The following is a 10,466-nucleotide window of genomic DNA, read 5'->3' as shown; positions in this document are numbered from 1 at the left end:
CCCCACCACAAACTTTAAATTACTTCTTCAGATGGTAAAATTAACATATTATTTGAATGGGGAAAAGTGGGGATACAGAAAAGCACAAAGAAGAAAATAAAGATCACTCAAAACTCACCACGCACACATAACTAACCATTCTTGACATTTTAGAATAAGTCCTCTCTTGTTTCTTTGAATGCATTTACATATTTTAACATAATTGGCATCATACTGTACCTATTAAGTATGTTCATATTTTTTAATGAGTTTATATATTTACAGTTTTATAAAGGCATAAAAATTGCATTTAGGTATATGTCAAACACTCACTTTTATTGACAAGAATAACATTAAATGAAATCAAGGCGATTGTACCAAATTCGGAATCTGTGTTTGCTATCCTCACAGGGCACCTGCTTTAAAATAAAAGCAAACTTGCCCTCCTCCCACCAGCAGCTCCAGAACATCACAGTTACTACATTTTTACTTACCAGGTGACTTTTTTACATATTCCCATGATGCTTGGTTACTGTTTTACATGTTCATGTGATAACTTTAATAGGACCAACAAATTATTTCTAGTATATGTTTTCGTATGCCTGAACATTCCCCGTTGGTGAGGACTCCAACATCTGTGAACAAACTCAGTTTCTCCAAAGACTCTTCTCCATACTGCAAAGTGCTCAAAGCTGTGTGATTACCTCCTTTATGCCACCTCAGAGCCTACAGGATGCAGGCACTCCTGTTTAATGCAGTTACCCGTAGACCCCCTGAAGCCTGGCCTGTGGTTGCAGTTGGCCCCCTCTGGCTGGTCCAAATGACAGCTCTGCTTAAAGGAAGCTCACTCCGGCTGGGGTTGCCCTGCAGGAGTCTAACTGCAAGCAAGCATTCTCCACGTGGCAGAGCCCATTGAACAGTTACATACGGCATCAAGGCACCAGGGACAAGTTAAAATGATAAGAAGAGTTTGGGAGTATTATATATTTTAATTTTGTGCCTAATTGTTATTGGTGATACGGAGACTTGGTTCTTGTCTTCTTGAAGGAAATTTTTTTTTAAATATATTTTATTGATTTTTTACAGAGAGGAAGGGAGAGGGATAGAGAGTTAGAAACATCGATGAGAGAGAGAGACATCGATCAGAGAGAGAAAAAAATCGATCAGCTACTTTCTGCACACTCCCTATTGGGGCCTCCTGCACACTCCCTATTGGGGATATGCCTGCAACCAAGGTACATGCCCTTGACCGGAATCGAACCTCAGACCCTTGAGTCCGCAGGCTGACGCTCTATCCACTGAGCCAAACCAGTTAGGGCGAAGGAAATATTTTAAACAAGAGACAAAGTGTAGCAAAGTAAGTAAGAATTTATTGGCGGCAGCAAAAATATACTTAGGACAATGAAACAAGGAAAGGCGTAGAAGTGACAGGAGAGCCTAGGCTGGGCTGCTTTTGCTCACTGAGAAGTCAGAGAGAGGGGGACCTCGGAGACAGGTTTAGGGGGTGAGCCTAAACCTGTCCATTTAGCTGCCCATTGCTCCCCTGGTTGCTGGTCTTGTGGGGTCCCTTAGAAGGAAGAAGGGGGGAAGGAATGGTACAGGCCTGCGCCCTGGGGGGAGAGTGAGCAATGAGTTCTTCATCCTGAGCTCATCTCTCCCTTGCAGGTAGAAATCTTAGGGGAGGTCACAGGGGAGGGTCTTAAAAGAATATTCATCAGCTTTCCAGGTGTGCTCTTTCAGGGTCCTGGCCTCCACTGATTAGCTGTTACCAGGGCAGGGGGTCACTAGTTAATGTACCTGTTCCTGAGGCAGTTATGGTATTACTTGTCTGGTTCTGCTGTTTTTCTGGTCCTGGAGCTGAAACACAACTGAGACCTAGATGTTATATTTAGGAAGGAAAAGGTCAGGGGCTCTAAACCACATGACTAGTGATATGAAAGATCAGGGGTCCAAACTGTGATATGGTAGGTGCGGAAAGGTTACCTTGGGTGTGAGGTTCTTGTTTTCCCAGTTTTGGCCCTTGCTAGGCCTCTGGGGCTTTCTGCCCTGGTGAATTTCTGTACCTGGCCCATCGTCCTTGCATTAGTCATGTCTGTCTAATTGCCTATAATATGATTATCTGAAAGAGCCCAAAATCTGCTACAAAGGGGCTAGTATTAATTAATTAATAGTTCAATATTTTGTTGCCCCTATATATTGAATGTTCAAAAAGTAAACAGATAATTTTGGAAACAGAAAATATGGTTAAGTTTGAACAGTTTGGGGACACTTCATTCATTAATTCAAGGTTGGCATACTTTTTTTCTATAGGATTGCCAGATTTAGCACATAAAAATGCAGGGTTAAATTTGAATTTCAAATAAGCAACAAACAATTTGCTGAATAAGTATATCCCATGTAATATTTGAGACACATTCACACTAAAAATCTAAAAATTGGGGGGAATTAACTAAAAACTGGGAAAGAATATTGTGCAGAGATGGAGAATAATGAAAGGAGAGAGCCTAGGGTCGTACTTCAATAGAATCTTTAGGGAAGACTTCTTACAGGAAGTGTTTATGTTACCACTTCAAGGTTTGTGTGCCTGACACTTCAAAGGCCAATATTCAACACATCAGAGTTTGGAGTAAGGAAAAGTTTATTGATTGAGGAGGCCCAACTCAAAAAGATGGGTGTGCCTTACAGTTTCCACAAATCCATCTTAAGAGGGCCCAGAATTTAGGCTTCTTTTATGTCAAGGGAAGGGAGGAGGCCAGGGACAAAAGGTGTGTAACATCTAAGCACCAACAGATCCAAGAAAGAGTGAAAACTCCCTAAATCTCTTTGTTCCCCAGTCAGTTGACCCCCCACTTATTTGAGTTTGGTCTGGAGGCACCTGTAAATCTTTGATAAATAGTCATTATTTTGTACATTTTCCCCTAATTCTTCGGGAAAGGCACCTTTTGGCAAGAGGCTGTTCTTGTGAAAACTTAAGCCTCAAGCAGAATTCCTCTAGTTAATTAGTATATCTACAGCAGGAGCTATTAGCCTAACAGCCCTGGAAGAAATGCAGGTTAGAATTAAGATAGAGTCAGAGAAAGCAAGCTTTTCACTGTTATAATTATGAAGCAGCAACCTGAAGTGAAAAGTTTTCAAGAGGAGAAGGCATGTACAAAGGCCCTGAACGGTAAAGGACTCAATGTTCAGTGTATTTGAGAAACTGAAAAAAGGCTAGTTGGTTGAGGTGAGCTGTCTTAGGAGAGGAAGTGGGAGAGATAGGGTAAAATCAGGCCTTCTGTCCTAAAGGCCAAGGGTAGTAGCATGGTGCCCTTCTGTGGGCAACAGACATCCAAAAACACGACTTTTGTCATTGAATGGAGAATAGATGTCTTAGGTGTCAACAAAATGTTGAACTATATTAAAACTGAGGATCCCTTCTGAATTAAGGGTATACAAGTTTCAGAACATGACACCTTTATTTTCCAAATTGCCACAGCAACATTTTTAACTTTTGGTGCTCTTTAGAATTGCCTAGGGAGCTTTCTAAAAAAACTCAATGCCCAGGCATCCCCCTCATTCAATTAAATCAGCATCTCTGGGTCTGAGACCCCAGGCACCAGTGTTTTTCAAAATCTCCCCTGGTATATCCAGTCACCAGTGGAGGTTGGTAAAATGCAGACTGATTCAGAAGGTCTGGACCAAGGCCTGAGATTCTGCATTTCTCACAAGCCCCCACATGATGCTGCTGCTGCTGCCGCCGCCGCCAGTCCACCCAGCACACTTCAAGTAGCGTGGGGCCACTCTCTCTTTAGCAGTCCTTGTACATACACCTGCTTTCTCTTTTCTGCTCCTCTTCATTGTGCTCCCAGCAGTCATCCTTCAAAGTTTTATTACCTGCCATTGGGTCTGCAAAGCAAAGGAGCATGCTAATGACCCCAATGTGGTTTCCCATTTTAAAAGCACTTTCTGAAGCTTTGGGATTTGCATTCCACAACAAGGTCTGCAGTTCCTCTCCAAAGGCAGGTTAATCTTATTAAGAGATGATCTGCGGGATCCTCAGTAACAAGGACTCCATGTAGCCTCTTTGTTCTCTTAAGTCTCCATTCTCCATCGCCTCTCTGCACTTGTTTGTCTCACAACAGTCACGCCTGGCGGGTCCATTTGTCTTGCCTTATCACTCCAGTACTACTGCCGATCACTCGTTCAGCTGTGTGCTACAGCTCCTCGGCTGACAAGATAATTACATTCCGGGGCAGACTGGGAGAAAGACAGGTAGTGCTCCAAAATTCCGAAGCCGACTACTAGTCATTGCTGGTGCAGACTTCAACATCAAGCACCTGATCTAATTAGCACCCTCCCATCCTGCCTGCCTGCTGTGGAATGCTGACAATTGAAAGCCTGAAGGCAAAGCAAATATCAGGCAACCCAGAGACAGACATTCACACTTCCTCGTGCCAGAAACAATTACACATTCTTTTAGGAATCCTGGGTGTCCTAGTAACACAGTCCAACCTGGGGGTAAACTTTTGCATAATACTGGGAGCCCTGCATTTACCGATAATGAACGTGAGAACCAGCCGAATGAAACCTCACAGGGATGAAAGACCTCACGGGAAGAAAGCCCTCTGACTACCTTCAGAAGAAGGGCTTATTCCAGCGCGTGCAGCCTGCTCCTAGCTCTGGAACAAGCTCACTGCTTGACAAAAGCAAGGCGTCACCAGCAAAGAGCTATTTTCCTTTGACCAGATAAAAGCTCAATACAGTGCCCGAGGAAAAAAATATTTTTTGACCTCTATGGTTTCACTACTTCCTACATTTCTTTCAAGAGGTAGCCTTTCAGTTTGAAAGTGATTACAGCCACAACCCTTTTTCCTCCTTTCTTTTTGCTTTGGGTACACAAGTGTTCTTTAATCTCTAAGCCCCTGCATATAAATACAAGGCATCATTATTGTGTCTTTCTCAGGAGACTCACCCTCGATGGCTGTTGGCATTTGCGCCAGTTCCTGGCAGGGCCTGGCGGAGCAGGGTGAGCACTGGCTTTGCAGTGGAGACCCATTGTACCACTTATTAGCTCTGTGAATGGGCAAGGTTCTCACTTCCCAGCTCAAGCTACAGGTTTAAAGGTTAAAAAAGTCAAAAAGAACTGGAGCAGAATGTCAGGGGTTGAATTGTGTTCCCCCTAAAGCTATAGGAAAGTTCTAATGCCTAGTTCCTCAGACTGTGACCTTATGGGGAAAGAGAGCCTTTTGGATGTTATTAGTTAAGATGAGGTCGCACTTGAGCATGGTGGACCCTTAGTCCAGCACAACTGGAGAGTACTTAGAAGAAGAGAAGAGACATGGGGACAGAGACACAGGAGGGAGAACACCATGCAGCTGTGGAGGCAGATGAGCGTGATGCACAGTCAAGCCAAGGATTGCCTGCGACCACCAGAAGTGAGGAAGAGGAAGGGCAGAGTCTCCCCTTCAGGCTTTGGAGAGAACAGGGCCCTGCCAACACTTACTCTCCATCTTCTGGCCACAGAACTGTGAGACAGTAATTTCTGTTGTTTCAAGCCACCCCGTTTGTGGTACTTGGTTACAGCAGCCCTTGGAAACGAATACATCAGTTAACATAGGCTTCCTCACGAACCTCCATCAGGCTCACCTAGGACATCACCAGACCACAACAGCCGTTGCCCATATCGGGCATGTCCCATCAGTGTCCTGGTTCAGAGACCTGGCTCTAGGGCATGGCAGGTGGGTCCAGCTCTGCTACTTCCTGGCTGGATGACCACTGGCAAGTTAACTAAAGTCCCTGGGCCTAGTATTATGGCAGTAAAACAAGGATAAGAATGAAATTGACATAGTAGAGCTTCTTTGAAGGATGAAAGAGATGACACTGCTAATTGCGAGTGTTAGCTCTAGTGATTCTTTCCCAGATGGTGGTAAGAGGATCGTTATAGGCACCTTTAGCCCTGTCTGCAGCGTGGGCTCATTGCACCAGAACAGCGAGCCACATGGAACCGAGGAGATAAAGAGCAATGTGGTCCTCTCCCCGGCATTCCCGCTACTTCCCCAAGCTGTGCGTGAGTCCCCATGACAACATACCCTCCAGGAGCTTGGGTTTCGGAAGATGTGTCCAAAGGCAGGAGGTGCTTGGGGATGTCAGGAGGCTTGTGAGGACCTCTGCATCCTGTTATAAGGCCCTCTAAGTTACTAACTGCAGCTCATGAGGGACCAGCTCCTGGACACAGCCAGGCTCTGAAACCTGAAGATGAGAGTTAACCCACCAGGTAGTGTCAGCAAAGCAGGAAGGAAGGTCACTGTCAGGATCTATGCTTTCTATGGGCCAGAGCACCAAAACAGCACCAAAAGTAGCCAGGTTTGCCAACGTCCTCAATCTAAGTCTTTTTTAAAGAGAAAGCCAAGCAACAGCCTGCCCACAGCTAGCTGGGGCAGCAGGTGTGTCTGCTTGGTTCTCTGCCCTCAGCCAAGCAGGAGCACACACCTGACAGCTGGTTCTGGCACTGAACTTGGAGACAGCCTCTGAGAGTCTGCAGGTGTGAATTCAGTCGCTTTCTTCTGTATCCTTTCATGCCTGTCCGCTAAATGACCCCCTGTCTATTTCTTACCCTCTATCCTTGACAGGAGACTTTTGAAAAAAAAAAAAAAAAAAAAAAAAGAAAAAAAAAGAAGGGTTTTTGTGTTTGTTTTTTTGAGATGGGGGCAGAATGAATAAATAAAAAGGGCTTGATGAAAAAAGTTAAGAAAACTAAAGCAATCATCAGGAGACAAACTTGCAAACATGGATGAGAAAAGCAACCTCAGGAACTCCTGGGTGGCATGGTGGGAAGGGGGGAGGGCGCGGAGAAAGTCCATAATTAGGATAATCCATGGACAGATAACAGGGAATTCAAGCCCAAGAAATTCAAGCCCAAGCATAGGAGTTTGCATTTCTCATCAGCTCATGTAACATCGTGTTTTCAGAGCTCACCATTTTTAATATCCAACAGTCATCTTTTATAGTTACAGTGCTATAATTTATCACATCCAGGCATGCAAAAGCACCCTTTTTCTAACATTAAACATGTTTAATCAGGACAATTTATAATAGCACTTTAGGGATTTAATGAAAGAAAGGCATTTGACACATGATATTTACAGTAATCATAACACTACAAGATTTAAAGTATAATTTTTTACAGTGTTAGATCAGGACGCCAAATTGCCCATGCTTCTAGTTAGTTATTTGCAATGCTTTGGGGGGAAAATCAGCACACAGGAATTAATTAATAGTTTCCCTCTACACAATTGTCAGTGTTGTCACTGGGCACCGCTGCTGGTGGCCAACTCCTTTCTCCCCCAGCTCCAGTGGCAATCAGCAAATACGATTCATGCTAAACCACTTGTCCTAATAGCCAAATGCCAAATGACATACCACATGTAGGACCATAATTATGCTCTAGGAAGTACATGGATTTGGCTTTGTTAACCAAGAATTAACCCCAAAATTGGAGGCCACTTGAATTAGTGCTTATGGAAAATACCCTTTAGACCTCAGCCTCAGGGATAGCTGGACATTTTTTCAAGGGAAGCAATTTTTATGCAACGCTAAGAGCCTGAAATTCTTTTTCAAAAGGATTTAAACCTTTTCTTGTCAAGCTCTAAAGATTCCCTCTGCCTTCTCTTCTGGGACTAGTCAAATTTACACACATTCCAGCTCCACTTGAGTGAAACTCAAGTTCCTACTTAGGTATTCCCCGTTAACCACAGGCCTCACGCTTCACGGCCCTTTTGACGTGTTTATTTGAAAAGGCAAGTTGATAAACCGGTGCCTTCCCTGTATTTGACAAGTTCTACCTGACTCAGGGAAACAGAGTGGGGCCCACCTTCACCGGGCAGGGATGTGGCCACAGAGAGATGGGAAGAGCGTTACCTGGATTACTGCCCACGGCCCTTCAATAATAAAGCACAGCGTCCGGGCAGAGAGGGACAACGGACACTTTCAAGGGTTCAGATTTACATCAAATGCAAATTGAAACACAACCATGAACACTGAAATAAAAGGAACAAAACCCACAAATTAAAAACAGAGTCACCCCCCCACACACACACACACACCTGCCACCGCTTTTTAATACAAGAGGCATAGAAAGCTTGGACTTAACCCAAGTGCCCACCTCTAGCAAGTGGGTGGGACCTCCTAGACCATGTCGCCCTGGCTTCATTTGTTCCTCTCCTTGGTCCTCCTTGTCCTGATTTAGTTACTTACTATCACAACGATGATGAATGATAACGATTAGTTGTAAATTTGCTTTGTGTATTTCCTACGCCACTTAAATCTTCTGTGGAATAAGAATAGGATATTATGTTTGAACTACGGGAGATGCCCTAAATCCTTCACTCAAAGCTTACTTCTTTTTTCTATGTACAATTTTAATAAATTCAGCCATCTGATGTCACAGCACACAGCAACTTAGAAGACCGCAGCTGACAAAAGAGTGATTGTCTCTTCTTCACAGCATATTAAGCCGACCTAATAGATGTTGTTGATGCCACAGCAAATGAGTAAATTGGTAGGCAAGTGATACCTTACAGCTTAACAAGGAGAAGGAAACTATTTAAAAACAAATAAAAGAAGCAAAAGAGTAGCAGTTGGGGCCCACCTGGTATGGGTGTGATCTATCATGGACTTTAGAAGCCTTTGATGATTATAGAGCTATAGGTATTATTGATAAGTATGACTCTCTTCAAGAAAAAGAACATCAAAGTATGCTTTGGAGTCTTTATTTGAGAAAACAGGGGCGTGTGCAGTACACTTTAGACAACTTTCTGTTTGAAAATAGTTTTAAACATAAAATTTAAGAGAGGGGTAGTTATCAATGGTCTGGAAAATTCCCTTCTTTGCAATGCCTCATTCCCTGGCCATGCTCAGTACCTGGAGTGTTGAAGAAATGGGTGAGTCTTACTCAGGTGGGAACCACATCTCAGGAGAAGCAATGTAGGTGGGGATGCAGTGGTGTAGAGGGAGGCTCCGATGCACTCAATACCGCTGGGAAGGGAGGAGGTAACAAGCAGCCAATAATTCACACCTTTTCTCCACCAAGCGATTGACAAACACCCCTGGACTGAATGACTAAAAAAGTGAGCTGATGGCAGTCAAGGGCCCATGTATACCAAATCTTGGTTTCTGCACCGTTACAAAAAAAGAGAAGATAGTTCCTGATAGTATGTTCAGAATTTTTGGACAAAGACACCCCATGAAAGGAGGATGTTACCTAAGTGTTACTATTACTTAAGACTTGACTCATGTCATGATATAGATCACAGCCCTAGACGGAGGCAGTCACTGACACTAGATTTCCCAGCAGCGACGCTGGCCAGTCCATTTTCCCCTTGTGCGAAGGTTGCAGGGCTCCAGTCTCAGGAGCAATGTCTGTTTGTTTTCAGGAGCCTGTTGCCACAGCCAGTTAAATAAAGGCGATCTCAACCAGCAGGCGGAACCCCACACTTGACATTTCTCAATTAAAGTGAGCAAAGATTGACTTCTTCTTTTTGTTTACAGAATTATGCAAAACTCATTCCTGGAGCTACAGTAGGGCTACTTCAGAAAGACTCTGGGAACATTCTCCAGCTGATCATCTCCGCCTATGAAGTATGGTACTTTACAGTTGGCTTCTTTTTTTGCGGGGGGAGAGGGGTACTTGTTGGGTATTCAAAAACTGAGATGTGTTTTAGGCAGTTAACTACACTTCTATTTGTTGGTAGAGAGAATGCTTATCCAGAGAAAAATCTCCTTGCATGAATGTAGCCAAACTATACATTTTGTATATTCTATTTGCAGATATTCTTCCTGAGAGGTGAGGCTGAAAGTAGAAAAATCATACACCTGATTATAAAGCTGGGGTTGTTTTTATAATAATAAGCAACAACAAAATTTTAATTCTACTGAAAAGGATCCATGAGTCATACAATTAAGCTCCCCTCTTCTCTGCATGGGGGGGGGGGGGGGAGAACAACTTTAAATTGCCAGCTCCACAGGTTTAGTGAGATTACATCATAACTCAAAAAACACAAAGCACACCAGGAACAATGCCACTTTGTGGATTCTCTGCTTTGGGGAACCAGAGGAATCCTCCATTGGTTTTATAGTTTTGCATATACACACTTTTTTTGCCTTGACTTTGTTAATTAGTACCTGAGAACAGAATTCCTTCCTTAGAGTAGGATATATTCCTACAGAGTTGCTACGTTCTCTTTCTTTGTTCCCATTTCATAACTCAGTTCATCAGTAGTAGATGGCCAATTGTCAATTGGCTTTTGTTTTGGTTCCTAAATATTACCCCCCTTTCTTGCCTTTACTTACAAAGAAAACACACACACACACACACACACACACACACATGCACACACACAATGATAAGGACAGGAATGAGACAAGAAAAATTTTAGAAAGCACTAAATCTCTAATATTTGCTCTGGACAGCAATTATATAATAACTAGAGGCCCGGTGCACAAAAATTTGT

The 10,466-nt window shown here is 43.4% G+C and overlaps 1 protein-coding gene across 2 annotated transcripts in view; it reads left to right on the top strand.

Annotated features, from left to right (window-relative positions):
• ITGB6 (integrin, beta 6) overlaps nt 1–10,466 on the top strand; it is a 73,815-nt gene that overhangs the window by 27,214 nt on the left and 36,135 nt on the right. For both annotated transcript variants that reach the window (XM_005859357.2, XM_005859356.2), the window contains exon 9: nt 9,505–9,594. In XM_005859357.2, coding sequence (XP_005859419.1) covers nt 9,505–9,594 — 90 coding nt within the window. The remainder of the gene's footprint in view (nt 1–9,504; nt 9,595–10,466) is intronic.

This window comes from Myotis brandtii, unplaced genomic scaffold (assembly GCF_000412655.1).
Source record: "Myotis brandtii unplaced genomic scaffold, ASM41265v1 scaffold125, whole genome shotgun sequence".
Classification (NCBI taxonomy): Eukaryota; Metazoa; Chordata; class Mammalia; order Chiroptera; family Vespertilionidae; genus Myotis; species Myotis brandtii.
Note: the sequence above shows the minus strand (reverse complement) of the source record. Positions and strands in the feature narration are given on the sequence as shown.